We start from the raw sequence: 17,431 nt of genomic DNA on the forward strand, positions 1-17,431 counted from the left end.
TAAAACATTATTAAAAACGTATAACACACATTTCCCATACAGTTCTCATATAGTTAATCTCATTACGCTATGTTCTGAATGTCAAAATCCTTCACAAATATTTCAAAGACACCACATGTTAAATCTGTAATTCAGAATCAAACAAGCTTCATAAGGTGAAGCCCTTCAGCCAGACCGCCCTGTCCCGCAGTCAGACCTTCCCCTGGGGGGCTTCTGAGAGCTGCGGGTCAGACCTCGGCAGATTTGCTACTTTAAGGTTTCTGGATGGCAGATCTGCTCAAAATGTCAGAAGATTTTAACTAATCTTTGGATTACAGATTCCGTCTGAGTGCCTCTCCATATGGGCAAAGTCACAGACTAGCTCCTTCATTCATGTTTCATAAAGCTCATGATGAAACTATGCAGTTTAAAAAAATTTCCCCCAGTGAAGGGCATCAATATATACACAACATGACAAAAGCTCAAAGCAAAAATGGCAACAAATCCATATTTCACTGTTTATCTTAAAATACCCATGAGTTTGTAGAGAGAAAAAGTTTTTGAAGGACGCAACACCGAGAAAAGCATAAATATATCAACAAGAAATGTTTGCTTCAGCTAGATTCGCAAATTCTGACCTTGAATGTGCACTGAATTTGTTTTCAATTTTTTTTTTTTTTTTTTCACACAGTCAGTCATTTTAGTTATTGGTCAGGCTGGCAGCAAAGTCTTAACAAACATAAAGCAGAATAGAGGACAAAATAATCCATCATGTGAAAATATGTAAACATGTGTTTCTGTCTTTGTCTCTCTGTAAGTTCGCAGAGCAATATCGGGACGCGTGTTACCTCTATAACGAGAACGCTTCCAAACCGACAGACGTGTCCTTAGGAATCAAAGAGACGGTCTTCACAAATCTCCAATGCTGCTTTTGTGGCACCGCCAAATACCTCCACGTTGGCATCGACCCACGGCACCACGTTGCCAGGCATGTAGGCTGAGCAGTTGGCCATAGCTGAGATGTCTATAGGACGCAGTACTCTGTCCCACATGTTGAAGTGGCTTAACTCTCCTACGAAAGCTTGAGTGGCATCAAATCTCCCACCTACGATGTCCTGTGGAATAACAGCACACTAGTTAACCACAAGTAGTGATTAGTGAAGTCAAATTGTTTAGCTAGATTTGAAAAAATATATATTAACCTAGATTTCCCTTATTTGATTATTTTTACATACACATACTACCAATTCTGAAGTTTAGGTTTGTTTTCAAAATCACTCGAGCGGTGACTGGTGAGCGGAAACTGAAAAAGCCGAATGGCGATTGAGATGAATGTTTTATAAACATGTTCTTCAAGAAATAAATGGTTCTTTTAAGAACTTTCAGGAGCTATGTTTCCATCAACCTATTTTTCAAAAAATGCTGAATGGAAACACCAAAGTGCTTAATTTTTTTTTGAAAAATGTGCATAAAAAACATATTCGCTCAATTGAGTCGGTTAAACTTTTTATCCAATAAGAAAAAATGTGCATGAACTACTACGATGAAAACACATTTACCGAATAAATTCCTCAATGCGCATCAAAAAAGACGTGACTTTGCGATGGGACGGCATAACTGGACTAACCAATGAAACGATTTTCTGTTTTGGTTGTTGTGAAACGCCTGCGCAAAGTCTGTCATCAGAGTGGTTCAGTATAATTACCTGAAAACTGTCTACACGACTGCATTCACAAACAGCAGCATCCGCCTCAGAAAGCAAGATAACTTTATTGCGTTTTGTCTGCACGCTCTGAGGCACTCCTACTGCAGCAACTTTAATTTTTCTTAGTGACATTTAGTCCCAGTTTTTCAGGAAGAGACGATTTTGTTCTCTTCGGATCACTGGATGGAAACAGTGCTTTATTCGCAAATGTTTTATGCGATTTTCCAAGTTAAATTCGCAACTTTGGATGGAAACATAGCAACTGAAAGGTTCTTTGTAAAAAATAATAATAATAATAATAATAATAATAAAAGATTATTTAGATTTTAAAATGTTCTTCAAAAGGTTCTTTTAAGAACTGTTCACTGAAATATTTTTGACACCTTTATTTTTAAAAGTGTTTTATAGAAATATTTAACTTACAATACAAGCATAAGTTAAAGAGCTCCAATTTTACTGTGCAACAGGAATGAGACAATTAATATTCAGCTAGATTATCGATTTGACTGCACTGACTCTATTGGATGAGAACAAAACTTGAAATGAATTAAGATAATAACACTAACTTTGCAACATTGACACTGTTATTGAACTGTACTGAATCAACATTGAACTAACTTGAGAAGAATAATGACAGTCGCACTGCTTATAGCTGAATTGAACTTGTGTCAGTGTAGCAAAGTTCATCAATTATTAAATGTATTGAACTGAACTGAAACAACATTGAACAAATCTAACTGAATAATGATATTCTCTGAATTGAATTAGTTTCATTATTGATTAATTCTACAACATTAACGGTTATTTTCCTGTTTATTACTGTGAAGCTGCTTTGAAACAATCTACATAATCTGTACAATCTGTATAAAGTGCTACATATAAAAAAAAAATGTGACAACACATCTAAGAGCAATTATTCTATCACTTTTAGCTATTTAGGTCACAGATTGTGCCTTTTCAAGCGCTGTTAAGCACTGTGAATGCACTCAATTATCAGAGTAGTTTAGTGTAGGTGAGCAGCAGATTATTGTCACATGTAGATTTTGTGTGCCTGCTATCTGTGTCACATGTACCACATCTCTCAAGAAGGCCCTGAGCTCTCAGAGCTGCTGAGAGGTGACGTCTTCACATCATCGCGTGTGAAGACTTATTATTATCGTTTTATGTGTTCCTCCCGAGGGATCGGCTCTTTTACGTCCTCTCTCTCACCTGTTCTTGGCCCAGGATAATGACTCCTCCAGATTTAATTGGGTGCCAGGGGGCCAAGTTCTCTCCGGTCCCTAGTCTCTCTCCATCCTGATAGGCCTCCCAGAAGCCATCTCTGGTTGTCCAGGTGATGCAGATGTGATGCCAGCGGCCGTCACTCACGGAGAGCGGAAGCTGAGCAACCTGTGACAGAACGGATGAAGCCGTTGGGTGTTATTACAGTGAAAACTGATCCTAAAAAGTGCATATTCTAGAGGAAGTAACCACAGTAATTGTTCACTACGGATCAACGATTGCTTCCAAGGTTCATATGCAGTAGGGTGTCCTTTGTGGTTGATAAAGTTGTTCTGGGTGGTTATCTATGTTGAGTCCAACACTCAAGTCTATACTTGTGGTATACATCCCTAGATATGGCTTAGTCCATGCTTAAATTCAAGTCTATAGGTGCGTCCCAAATCAAGTACTTGTGCACTATTCTAAGTCATTTTGTAGTATAATAGTGCGAGTAGTGCGTTCACACTGAAAATTCTAAAAAGAAAAGTGCACTTTAAGTACCCGGATGATGCACTTATTTAATTGAAAAAACTTAGTGTGTAACATTGGACACTTCATGCACTCAACTGTCGCAGCTTTAATTACATAGTGGAGGGGGAGGGGCTATCAGACTCCGATGTTGAAAGACAAAATAAACGTATATACTACAATGTTGAGTACATAGTGCATAAGTACATAGTGTATGAGTCTGATTGCTTTGAACTGCAATATCACATCTTTCCTCAACAAGGTGTTGCGCACCAAATTTAATACCCAGGTTTGTTCAGTAGTCCAGTAGTTTCAATAGGAATCCATGCAATCTGGAATTTTGCACGAGGGCGAAAAAGTTCCGCACACAGATTTCGCAACAGGTTATTTTGTTGTTTATTAATATGAAGCTGCTTTAAAACAATCTGTATTATAGAAAGTGCTAAATAAATAAATGTTACATAACTTGATTTGTCAACAGACAATTAACCTTTTTGACTGATGTGAACAGTGTGCTCAAATTGAATAAATATTATTAATGTTTTCCTGAATGAAATTCAAAGATCAAGTAAAGCGGCGGACACACTTAACGACTAGCTGAAACATTCTAAGACTGAACTGAACACACTTACAGACTGTTTCCAATGACTGCAGCAGATTTTAAACACAAACTGTGAACACCAACTGAACGCAACCGTCTCTGACTTGACGTGTTTGGGCAGTGATCAGTCGTAAGTATCAAATTACATTCATAAGCAGCCTTTCAGTCATTAAGTGTGTTCCCGGCTTCAGTAAAATTATCCGATCTATCACTGCAGCATATGGATTAAGTTACACACAACACAACACAACTTTTATAAAGTAAGCTTAGAATGAGGGGTGTTAGCCTAGAAATCTAGACGCACCCTAGCGGCAGCAAAATGTATTTTGCAGCCAGGGCAGTCTAGCAACTCTCCATTGACTTTCGAGCTGCAAAAACCTAAATTGGGTCAGGCCAATCACGTCGTGTATAGAGTAGGCGGGGCGGGCTTAACATAATGACGACAGAGTTGCGACGGTTCCCTGCTACTTGAAAACAAAGAATGCCGGCTGCTGCTGGCGAACAGTCTTTCGAATCGGCTTTGGCCGCAACTCTGAAGGACTTGGAGTTAAGTTTTTCTTTGAGAAAAGAGCATAGAACGGCACTTAAGTCATTCTTAAAAAAAGGAAGATGTGTTCGTAGTTTAGCCGGCCAGATATGGCAAAAGTTGAATCTATCAACTAGCTCCGCTGTTGGGAAAACGCTCTGGTTGGTTGAAGCGCTGTCCTATTGCGTGCAGAGGGAATTTGAAAGACAGCCATTTATCCCGCCCCTTGGATTGAGCCATGTCTATGGTGAGTTGCCAGACCCAACATCTTGATGTAGGTCTGGCTTGCCAGGCTAGAGGGGTGTAGCAACCACTATAGTATGCATTTTAAAACTCTTTTGGCGAATACAGTTGCATCAAATCATTCATGAACGCCCTTCGGTATTACTCGCGCACCATGCTATCTTCTTGTGGTTTTGCTTCTCTGCGTTGGTCGTAATTTCTTCTACGGGGGTTTAAAAGATTAAACGACTCAATAAACGACTCTTTTCATCACTAATACAAGGACAAACTTCACATTGTACCCAGTTTCAGAAAATTGCTTGGTGCGATACAATTCCAAATTTAGGGGAGCCAGAGGGAGGACCAAGCTTGTAAGAGTAAGGAAGGATATGGAGTGTCTCGATGAATCATCATAACAAACTCCCCGCGATAAAGTTATATCTGAAGCTCAACAAACTTTAAAATAATTTATATATTCAAACTCCAAGCTACATTGAGTAACATTGAGTTTGACAACTACTGCACCTTGAGACCGAGGCTTTAATGCACTTAAGTGGAGAAGTATGCAAGTATAGAAACAACATTCAGAGAGAAGTTACAAAGCACTGAGGTATGATGTATTCACTGGAGTGAGAAAAAGCACTGAAGACACACTCGACAGGTAATCAGATTCAGCATGGCAGTATCTCACTCGATCCTCGTCACTTTCTTGTTCTTTCCTGCTTGACGTACACACACACACACACACACACATGCATACACGCACACACTGTATATGTATAATGCATGTTGTGCAGGGCTGTGGGGCAAGATGCCTCTCTCAATAAGCGAGATGCCAAACTGACACTTCCTGAGTGAGGTATCAGGGGAATTAGCAGGGCAGCGGAGCTTATTCGTTCTCTCGCTCTCTCAAGACCCTCAGGTTACACTCAACAAAAGCCAGCGACGGCAATAACTCACAATCTCCTCCACAAGGATCTAGAGATACAGCATCCATGGATACTGAGACATGCTAACCTCATTTACCAATGCGATACTGGAAGCTAATTTTCCCCAAAGAAAAGCAGCTCAGCTTCATATTCTTGATTTAGAACCACTGAGGACATATTTAATTCATTTATGTGTGCTTTAATGCTAAACTTTGAAATCATCAAGGGTCTTGTGCAACAACAGCCTCTAAAAACTAATCATCTAACATTCAATTTTATTAAAAGTGCATTGGAAAACCTTTTGTGGTGAAAACATTGTGTGTGTGTGTTAATCTTTGGTCAAACCCGTTCAGAGATATTTAAGGGTATTTTTACGAAAAGGCTTTGTCGCAAGTTGTACAAAACAATCTAATTGCAAAAATATAATTTCTAAGTCCTCATGCATTTTAAAAATATCCAATATTAATAATACCCAAATATCCAATATTAATAATATGACGAACTTCTTAGGTAATCTAATTATTTTTTTAATCTAATTTTTGCGTATCTTTATACAGTATTTTACATATGATGGATGTACAAATTGGGTATTCAAAACATTTTTACACTTTCTAGAAAAAAAAGTATCTGTTACATTCTGGTCTCTAGATATGAGTCCCTCCTCCAAAAGTCTGATCACTTAAAAAATGCATTACTTATAATTTGAGGTGTGGGATGAGTTATGTGCTGACGTTTAACATTTAGAGTTAAATGTTTTTAAAAACCTTCTAGTACATCTTGCCATATGTCTTTCTGTTTGGCCAATAAGTGTCTTACAAGGGCCAAAAATAAGAATTTTCATGTATTAATCGCTTTTTTATTGCCAATGTGTGAACAGCTTTTAATTAAACTTCAAAAACGAGACCTTCCCCAACTTCCTAGGTTGTCTATGAAAGCCTGTAGACTGATTTTATGTGAAGGACTCTGGATGTTTTTGCCTGGAAAATCCCCGAACCCCTTTAGAGGGACCGAGGGCTTTTTTATTGCCAATGTTTGAACAGCTTGTAATGAAACCCACCACAGTTGAACAATAATCTTGTGGGAAAACACTAGACAGATTTATGTGGACAGACCCTTGACCCTTCAATTTTGACAGAGGGATCGAGTCTCCTTAACATGTACACTTCAGTCAGATCCATAGACCACAATGCAACACAATTGTGACACCACAACAGCAACTCGCAGTGCTCGCAACTTAATTTATCCACAAGTGATCGAGGGTTTAGGTCATTCCATTTAATTCCATTCCGCAAGTAGTGGACACTAGTATAACGTAAGCAATGACGTACATCCGAGTGAATGAGACGGAAGGAAGTTGTGATTGAAGGGCAGAACAAATTGCCCTACTTCTAGCATTACATCTATCTCTAGCAGCCATGACTCATCCATTCAGCTTTTGGATTTGTGAAGATAACCAGAACTGGGCACTTTGTTATAATTCTTCAACTATGATGCTATATTTTTCACATCTTAATCCCTGTTCACATGTCAAGAAACTCAACAAAGTTGAGAGCATTTTAACTTCAATCAAATGCTGAGTGATTCTGTGCAGCGACTACCGGATGGAGTGAAGACAGTGGAGCTCATGTGACGCGTCTCTTGTCATCTACTGTATAAAGTTAATCCTCTGAGTGAGCAATTTACAATGTCTCTAAACACATACAGGTTCAAAACTTTACTGTACTTATTCTGCCGTGCAAAGGCAAAAGACCGTAACTTCGTTTTTGGTCGAAAATGAGTTATTTATATTTTTGGTACATTCAAGACCTCCTTTATCATGTGGATAAGTATCTTGAATCAATTCCGTTGTTTTTTCGAGAAAATAATGAATTGTCTTAACAGTAACTTCCAAAAGCCCATGAGAAACAAAGGCAGAACACCTTAACATCAGTTACCGCTCTTTGGCTTTGTTTTGGAACGCTCGAAATGGAGTTACGGTACTCTGCCTTTGTTTAGCCGCGCGTCAATATGAAGTTACTGTGCCGGTGTTCTATCAGATAATGCTACCTACCAGATTGTAAGCTTATCAGTCCCTCTAACTTCTGATGTCCTCAGAGCTTTGTCCTGCACAGTTGCGGTCAGAACATTTGATATGGTCTGAACCCGCCGTCGACAAACGTGTGATATCGATCACGAAGGATTATGCAGAGTTGACAGAAAAACGTTACACATTGCCGTATCAGATGAATACAACCAAGAATTAAAGCCCCGCCTCACTCAGTTCGGGTACAGGACCTGGTTGAAACACTCGTGCATCTAGCTGGCAGAGTGCCAAAACTTCGCCGGCGCCTTCAGCCCCGCCCTAAACACGGTCGAGCCAATGCTGGACTAATATATCTATGGAGGTATTTTGTCATGTCAAATGTATTAATAATGCCATCAGAATGCAACCAAAGCCCATGCTAGCAATAAGTAGATGGCTATAAATAATTGTAAATCATACAAAATAAATGCCATGATCACTAAATTTTATACAGGTGTTACTATAATGATTTTGTTAATGGTGATCAGCAACCAAATATTGATAATGTGGAAGTTACTGCCTTTTGCCTTGGCATGACTTCTCACTTTTTGCTGACAATACAAAGGCAGAGTACAGTAACTTTAAAATAGTGGTCAAAAGTCAAGTTTGACCTCAAGATTTTTTTATGTATATAATTTCCATTACTAAAACATCTATTTGCCAGATTTCCAGTGTCCTACCTATAATTAATTTGACGGGACAACTAAAAATCTTTAAAGTCATTTTTCTCAGTTCCATACTCTAGCGACTTAAGGTCTTTTGCCTTTGTAGGGCAGTATACTGTACTGTGTGGGCACATTCGTTCATTTGAAATGGTCCTGTGATAAGACAAATTAATTTTTAAAAAAGTACAAATTATTCACAAATATGTAGTCTCAATTAACACAAGGTCATGAAAACTACACAATAAATGTAGGCCTAATACATTTGAAAAATGCTGTTTGAGATGGAATTTAACATCTCACTGTGCAGGGCTGTTGTTTAATTAGCTTTTGATCTTCAAGCCCCTTCATGTAAACGCATTAAAATAGAAATCCGGCTGTGAAAACATTTTATTTGAGGAACCCTTTAAGGACCATAACTACCATTAATCATATTTAGTATTATTTCCAAGAAAAAAGAAACAATAAAATTCCATTGATTTTTTATCTGATGTCACCAAAGATATTATTTATGTCATGAGATATATTACCTTGGTATATATTGAAATATTGGAATTTAACATCTCACTGTGCAGGGCTGTTGTTTAATTAGCTTTTGATCTTCAAGCCCCTTCATGTAAACGCATTAAAATAGAAATCCGGCTGTGAAAACATTTTATTTGAGGAACCCTTTAAGGACCATAACTACCATTAATCATATTTAGTATTATTTCCAAGAAAAAAGAAACAATAAAATTCCATTGATTTTTTATCTGATGTCACCAAAGATATTATTTATGTCATGAGATATATTACCTTGGTATATATTGACTTCACTGTCAGAAAATGTTAAGGGCTACAACAGCTTGTCACTGGGGCGGTACCCTTAAAAGGACAACTTCGTACACTGTTAGACTTTTCTGTAATTTCTACAGTTATTTACTTTAAATCACCCAGTATTATACTGCTATTTCTCTTTACAGTAAATAACTGTGATTCCCATTGCATCATGGGAATTTTCTGTGACGTCAAACACCACATACAGAGACTTACTGTACTTTTTAAATTTGCTGTATACTACTGTATTTGACATAACACCACATACAGAGACTTACTGTATTTTTTTAAATTTGCAGTATACTACTGTATTTAACATAACGGCCTCTCTGACTGGCACTATTCCATCGTGCTTTTTATTTCCTAATTTTTGCCTTACACTGCGCGTGTCTACAGCGCTATAACAGTCAAAGGCTGTCTATATTGGACACATTGAAGCGACTGGATCATTTATGCAAAATGCAAACCTGTTTGTCCGCTTGGACTCGGAGTACGTCAGAAATATAACAGCGCGTCACGTGTCTCGCCGGAGCATCCAGTGTAATATCACTGGGGTCTGACTGTCTTTTGTTGGACCGTGCCGTTCGTGTCCGTTCGTGTCTGGCCCGGAGAAGAGGAATTCACTTCACCGAGAGAGAGAGACCAGCAAGCAAGGTAAAAAACATTCTGTGTGTGTTGACAGGATTGTGCCCAGTTTAACCTATGTTATAACGTTACTCGTGGTCAACATGGCGGTAACGAACTTTACCACGGTAAACTGCGCTAACGTTTCATTTTACAGACATTGTTAGATTATTAAATTGTTAGATTATTGAATTGTTAAAAATACGCCAATGAGCAACGCTTATAGTTTACATTAACATTACATTAACTAATGTGTAAAATTCTGTTGGTTGTAGCTAATGTTGGCCTACTGTTGAGAAAATAACATTATATATTAGCTAACAAGTTTTATGGCTAGTATGACAAGTTTTTTTTTTTTTTTTTTTTAAGGAATTTAATATTTACTGCAATTTTATATGTGTTTAAAGGCAACTGCAACAAAGCGCCAATTCACGCCAGTGAAATCGAGCAAGATTCCTGAGGTAAGCCTAACCTGTAGCCTACTTGAAATCAATTTATTTTGACATAAGTTTGCTAAAAGGATTAGCATTATGTGATCGGCCTAATTGCTTTGGAGCCACTGGTGCAGGTAGCATACAATATCTTATAAAATCTCTATAAAATTGGCTAACTTTATATCAAATAGGCTAAGTTACCTTTGCATCATGTCTAACATTATATTTATTACACAGCAAATGAACAAATCAGAAGATGGACCATTTTCTATGTTCAGTCTCACCAGATTAAATGTATCCAGGTAAGCATTGCAGTAAAACTCACTAATTCATTCATACCAAATCTAGCATTTTAACAACTCAAGTTTATATATATATATTTACATTATTTTGATATTTTATTAGGCAGAAGATTCTCTACCATTACGGTCCCACCTGACCTGGAAGGTCCTAATATCAGCGCACAGGTGGGTTAACTACTGTAGGAAGGAGAACGATCATCACTCAGTGATTTCTTGCATGTGTCTTACTGTGTATTTTTCTCAAACAGGAACCCCTTCACTGCAGACAAGCTGGAATGGGCTAAATCATCGATTTCAGTCTCTCTCTCTATGGATCTCAGCATTTTTGGACAGAATTTAGGATATGTAAGTATTAAAATTTAATCTGGCATAATTTAATTTAGTTCATCTGAAATGTTTGCAAATGCTATTGACAAAAAAAGCTGTTTACAAATATATATATATATATTAAATAAATATATATTCTTAAGTTTTAGTAAAAATAATAAAAATGTACAAAAAAAAAAAACTAATATGGAATTTTCTCCCCTCTCTCTCTCTCTCTCTCTCTCTCTCTCTCTCTCTCTCTCTCTCTCTCTCTCTCTCTGTTTTATATAGTGTTGGAACCGGGATCTCCTCTGAAGGACTGAGTACATTTGTGTTTGTGGACACGCATACAGACCAGGGAACATTCTGATGTTGTCAGTCAAGTTCTGAACAGAAACCAATCTTTGGAGAAGTTCATTTATTCACAAAGGTGGACAAAAACATTGTGTTGACTTTTTAAAGATTATTTTGATGATGATTTTTACTCCTATGCTGTGGAAAAGATGGAGGAGTATCAGACATTGATAATAATAAGAAATGTTTCTTGAGCATCAAAGAGACTTATTTCAAAAACATTTAAAAGACACTTAAATATTTATTTTGGCCACCAGTGTACATGAATCCAACAAATTTTTGGAAATAAGTGAAATTATTTTGAAGGTGGGGTTATGTGTCATGTATTGTGAAAAGAACTGTGTTTTGCCCTGTGTTTGCCATTTCCTTTTTGACTGCTTAATGTATTTATTTTCTGTAGTTTTATGAATGTAATGGTTAATATTTCAATATAATAATTGTATAAGCTAAACAACCAATGCTTCTACAATCATTTTGTCAAATGCTAACGTTTTGTTTAGGATTTTATTTACTTTTTTTAACAATGTGTGCAGTGAAGGACAGCACGTAATGTGTTCATTTAACATGTTTACACATCTTTGTGCTAACCTTTCTTGACATATTTACTTTGTTAAAATCATTAACACAATGAATGAGTTAAATTTAACACAAAACCCTAAACTCACCCATTAATGTGTAAAAATGTAACACATCATTCCCAGCATTGGCAGACTGTTTATTTTGTGATGTATATGAAATAAATAAAAAAGTATTTTGTAATAATTTTGTCTAATTAATTTGAATGTCAGTAGTACTTATGTAGGATACAAGTAAAATTAATTCTATATCAAAATTATGAAATCTAATTTATATTTAGTACAAATAAAAATAATAACAGTAGTGTACTGATTAGCTTGTTTTTTACAGTAATGCACTGTATACTGAAATACGGTTAGGTACTGTAAATCTTAATTACAGTAACTTACTGGCAACAGTGTTGCCAGTAAGTTACTGTAAAAAAACCTTGAAAAGTCTAACAGTGTACCTCTGAAAGGTCCAGTACTTTAGAGTAGTGATAGGTACTACTAGGGGTATAACAATATATTGCATCACAATATATCACATTTCAAAAATGCAACAATATGTATCGTTGATAGTAACAATCTGTATCGTGGATAGTTCACCCAAAATAATCACTGTGTGAGGAAAAAATTAAGTTTTCAGAGTTTTAGTGTCAGTACTACATTAAACTACTATAATGTTGAATATAATGTATAACAATGCAATGGGGGAATATTTATGGGTCCTGATAATACCAAATGTCTCATTTTACCAGTAAAAAGTGGCCTACATTATTTTAAATATATCTAATCAGTGATCGAGTGCAAGCATATTCGTCTTAAATAATTCTGTATTTTCAGCTTCAGAATCATGAATATTTTTGGTCACCATTGTCCTGTGCATTGGGTTACCAGCACCAAGTCCAAGTCTATTCATTTACACCCACAATGTAAAACCAAATTTAGCATTTTAATCAAATACATTTTTTGTTAACCTTTTACCATATGTCTTGGAGTATTGTATCGTGAGTTCAATATCGTGATATGTATCGAATCGTGACATGAGTGTATCGTTACACCCCTAGGTACTACTGTTAAATAAATGGGCAAATGAGCTACAAAGATGTCCCTTTAAGGGTACTGCCCCAGTGGCAAGCTGTTGTACCCCTAAAGGTACAAGTTTTACAAAAAAAATTCTGAGAGTGTTGGGGCATAATAGGGAAAGCTGACATTGTTTCAATAAAAACCACGGATAGCTTTGCATCTGTAGCTCATAAAGGCTCACCTTATCATTGACGAGGAGCTCCATGGGGCTGTTTCCCCACTCTATCAGCACAATCTCATTGGCTTGTCCCGGGACACCATAAGAGAACGGGGTTCCGATTCCAGGGCTGGCGCTGGACTTGAGCCACATGCACACGGTGAAGGCGTACATCTCTGGCAGACTCTTCTTTATGCGGCCGTACAGGTAGTTGGTGCGCAGAGGCAGAGACACCTTAAAGTCTTCTGGAGATTTGAATGCGTTGTTACCTTTGAAGAGAATCGAGAGAGAGGTTTGCATTGAAGGACAGGAAGAAGATGCAAAGTGCTGACCAGAGATGGTGCTAATTTGATTTCAGCAAATTGAATTTGGGTAATGCTTTCAGGTTCGATTAATGAAATGAGTGATCCACACAGGCTCGTGTAATTATCTTAATATGAAATGGCATGCTGGGGGATTGTAAGGTGAAAGATGCTGATGATGCATTGGCGCTAATCATTCGTTAATCGTTCGCTTTGCAAATTGTGCTGGCGCTGCTCTGAATTCTGAATACAGCAGGACGATGTGTCCATCCAATGCTAACAGATGGGGCCTGCATAAATCCCACATCTAAAAAGGCCAAAAGGAGCGATAAAGGCAAACAAATGATTGTAAATGGCAAGTTCATTCACATGCAGATATTCTTCCACCAAATAAAAATGCCACAGCCAACAAAACCTGCCTCAGTGTTACCTTTGTTTCATCCTACAACATTTTCTGCATGAAAATTGCCCAAACGCAGTGAAGCATTAGTAAAAGATTTCCCCTGACGCCGTGTCGAGCGCTGGTCAAGTTTTCAAAGTTTCTACGTTGACCTTTCAAAGTGCAGCCCATGCTTTCCAAGCGCTCTGCATGATGCATGCTATTTCTGTCTTTGAAATGACTGCACCAACTTTGCACCAGAGCTGAATTTCAGACATATTTATTTACACTACAGTTAAAAAGTCTGGATTAATTAAGATTTTGGTTATTTTTGAAGGCATTTATAATGTTAAAAAATATTTCTATTCCAAATAAATGCTGTTCATTTGAACTTTGGACTAATCAAAAAAGCCTGAAAAATCAAATGTTTCTAAAAAATATGAAGCAGCACAACTGTTTTCAACACTGATAATAATCAGAAATGTTTCTTGAGCAGCAAATCATCATATCAGAATGATTTCTAAAGGATCATGTGACACTGAAAACTGGAGTAATGATGCTGAAAATGCACTTTGATTACAGGAATAAATTACATTTTAGCATACATTACAATAAAAAACTGTTATTTTAAATTGTAAAAATTATACAGTTTTACTGCATTTTTGATCAAATAATTGCTGCTTTGGTGAGAATAAGAGATGTCTTTCAAAAAATGATTGCTGTCCTCAAAGTTTTAAACATTATTTTTATTTATTTATTTATGTATTGTTTGTTTTAATTTCAATTCTTTTAGTTTGCTGTCATGCAATGTTTATTAAGTATGCTTTCCATTCAAGGACTGCTTTTGTTCTGTGATATATCTGTTTTCTCTTCCAAGCTCAAATGCATATTTTCACTGTGAATCTGTGTATACCTCATGCTCTCTTTTTTTATAAGCTTGTTTTCCTTCGGTGACGCTTTCTGCAATGTTTTTTTCATGTGGAGTTCAAAGCGGTGCATGGCGCTCGCATTGAGCGTGAAAGGTTTTCGACTAGTGTTCCTATCCTATACTCTACTATACTATACTAAAATTCTGAATTCTGTCTCATTTGACGTGACGGATTGAATAATTCATCAGTGAGAATGGCGTACTTTTCTCCAGCTCGGTGATCCTCTCCAGCAGGGAGTTGAGGGTGTTCTCGGTGCGCTGGCGGTGTGCGGTCGTCTCGTTGTACAGCTGGCTCTTTTCGTCCTCGAGTTCGGCCACTCTGGTCAGCAGCTGGCTCTCCAGGTCACTCAGACGCCGCTTCAGCAGGTCTCTCAGCTCGCTGGGAAATAGCCCACCTGATGTGTTGGTACGCAGCTGCTGCTGCAGGACAAAGGAAACCAAAATATTCATCTGCTTCAATGCAAATGGCTTATTCTGTTGTAGCCAAAAATCCTTTCTAAAATTAAATTGCTGGGGATTTGTGAGATGCTGAATTATTGGTGAATGCCTTAAAGGAGTAGGCTACACATTGATAATATACTTAATATATTATATTACTTAATATTTAGTAATATAATATACTATAATCTTAGTAGTTAAATAGGTAGGTCCATGGTCCAAAACATTACTAATTGTTTTATTGGTCCAGTTTTATAATTGGTGTCTTAAACTACTGTGTGCTCACATAAATAAATAAATGGTCACACTTGGTATTAGGTGTCTTTAACTACTGTATATTCAAATAAATAAATAAATAAATCAATTAATGGTCACACTTTGATGTCTTTAACTACTGTGTATTCAAATAAATGGTCACTTTTTGTATTAGGTGTCTTTATTATGTATACTAACATCAAAGAAAAAAAATAATAAAAAATAACTGCTTATATTGCGTTCATGTTCATGTGGGATATGGGTAAGATTATGCACAGGATGGTATGTAGGGTTAAGGGTGGGTTAACAGGTAAGAGAAATGTAATTTAACGATTAAAGCAATTAAAGCTTAATATAAAGTGGGTCCGTTTTATTTAATGAGTGTGTTTAGAGTGTTTCATGTCGAGTTACCAAGGTGGAAACTAGCATTCCTTATGACCCAGTTACCCTGTATGAAGTTTTTCTTGTTGATTTTTGAATATAGCGATCAATATATTGGTCGGGGTAATAAATAATTTATATCAACTTATTTACAGAAGTGGTGTGTCAGTTGAGTAATAGCCTATACCAAAATCTTCCAAATGGCTTTGTCAATTGGTGCATTTAATTTAAGCAATTCTGTGTATAATTTGCTATAATTGTATTTTGTATGCAACAAGTCTATAAAAAAAAACATGAAGTTCAATAAGTTCAAATCAGTATCCTAAAAAATATTTGCTGAACGTGTATCTATTCACAGCTTTCCATCGAGCTCATTATTAATACAAAGAAACGTGAATTCAAGATAACGTGAATTCAAATAGGAAAAGCCTCTCCCTCCACATATCATGGCTCATTTGACCTTGTTTTGACAAATCATGCATCCCTAATAAGCAAGACCAAATTTCACAGATCATTACAGCTCTGTTTTCCTCACAAATAGCTCTTAAGTGTCCATTTATCCCTCATAAGCCTAAACTCTCACCTCCAGGTTGCCCAGTCGATCTTTCAGGCTCTGCATGGTCTTTCCCAGCTGCTCCACGGTCTCGGTGGGGTCACGCGGCAGATCGCCCATCGTGTTTTTACTATAATCCTTCCTGCGCGCGCTGCCTCGCGACTTGGCTTCAGCCTCGCAGCGCGCGAGTTTGGAGTTCAGCTCTTTGATGGTGCCCTGCTGACTGACGATAGTTTCCTTCTGCTGCAGGATGGTCTCTCGAAGTTGGATGATAGTATTCCGTAACTCTTCCTCCTGCGGACTGGTGCTTTGGACCCGGTTGGTCGTTTCAACCGGGCAACTGAGGTCGGCGCCCGCGGGCACTGCAGTGCACACGAAGCGGCTTCCTTTCGCGCCAGCCACTTTCCCGCTCCCTGACGCGTATACAAGCAGCAGTGCCACGAAGAGAACTCTCATTACGGCCGTTTCTCTTTTCAAAACGCAAAACGCAAAAAAAGTCAATTCAGTTAGTTGGACTAAAAATGACGTTTAGTGTCAAAAGAACGCAATTCCAAAATAGAACCAGATCTTTGAAAAATGTATTCGAGTGTTATTTAAATCAATAAAAACAGTTAGAGCTCCACGACACGCTCATAAAAAATCACTCAAAAACAAATCTAAACCGAAACAACAGAGAATTGCTGTAATGGCCTGACAACCCAAAGCTTTTTCCAGTAAAGAAGCGAGTGCGCGCGCTTCTGCTCTCTTCACACAGTCAGTGAGTATGTTAAACAAACTGTTGGATTCCTTCTCACAGACGCGTCGAATTGTCACTTTAACAATATATCACTCAAAAAAACAAAACAAGTATCTGTCCAAACGAAGAGCGATTTCCAGAGGATTCTGCCGTTAAATGCGTGAACTCTCTTCACACAGTCAGTGGTGCTGAACGGACAGCGGCGCTTTAACGGATTAATATAGAGACTCCGGCGCGCGCAGTTTGGCTCCGCTGGAGGAGCGCGCGGATTGACTGAGCTTCATCTACGTCACTTACTCGTGCTTGATGCGAGTCACGCTGGTATATTATATTGCTGTGGCTTTTTTTTTTCTTTCTTCTGGCCTTCCGTGAATGTCGGGTTGAATAAACAGTGGGCTGAGTAGATGCA

General features: G+C 37.6%; 1 protein-coding gene across 2 annotated transcripts; it reads right to left on the reverse strand.

Moving 5' to 3' along the window:
* Positions 1–663: 663 nt before the first annotated feature.
* On the reverse strand, positions 664–17,213 carry nptx2a (neuronal pentraxin 2a). Of its 2 annotated transcripts, none has more exons than XM_084118306.1 (5): positions 16,317–17,213; positions 14,863–15,079; positions 13,075–13,319; positions 2,894–3,073; positions 664–1,094 (listed from the first exon to the last, which is right to left on the reverse strand). In XM_084118306.1, the coding sequence occupies exons 1-5, from the start codon at positions 16,740–16,742 to the stop codon at positions 867–869; spliced, it is 1,296 nt and encodes a 431-aa protein (XP_083974432.1). In that variant the 5' UTR covers positions 16,743–17,213; the 3' UTR covers positions 664–866. The 2 variants fall into 2 exon arrangements, with proteins under 2 accessions (XP_083974432.1, XP_083974433.1); XM_084118307.1 differs by having other exon boundaries at positions 665–1,094; positions 14,863–15,076; positions 16,317–17,090.
* Between the last annotated feature and the right edge of the window lie 218 nt (positions 17,214–17,431).

The sequence above is a fragment of the Abramis brama genome (assembly GCF_963993115.1).
Source record: "Abramis brama genome assembly, chromosome: 1".
In the NCBI taxonomy this organism is placed as follows: domain Eukaryota; kingdom Metazoa; phylum Chordata; class Actinopteri; order Cypriniformes; family Leuciscidae; genus Abramis; species Abramis brama.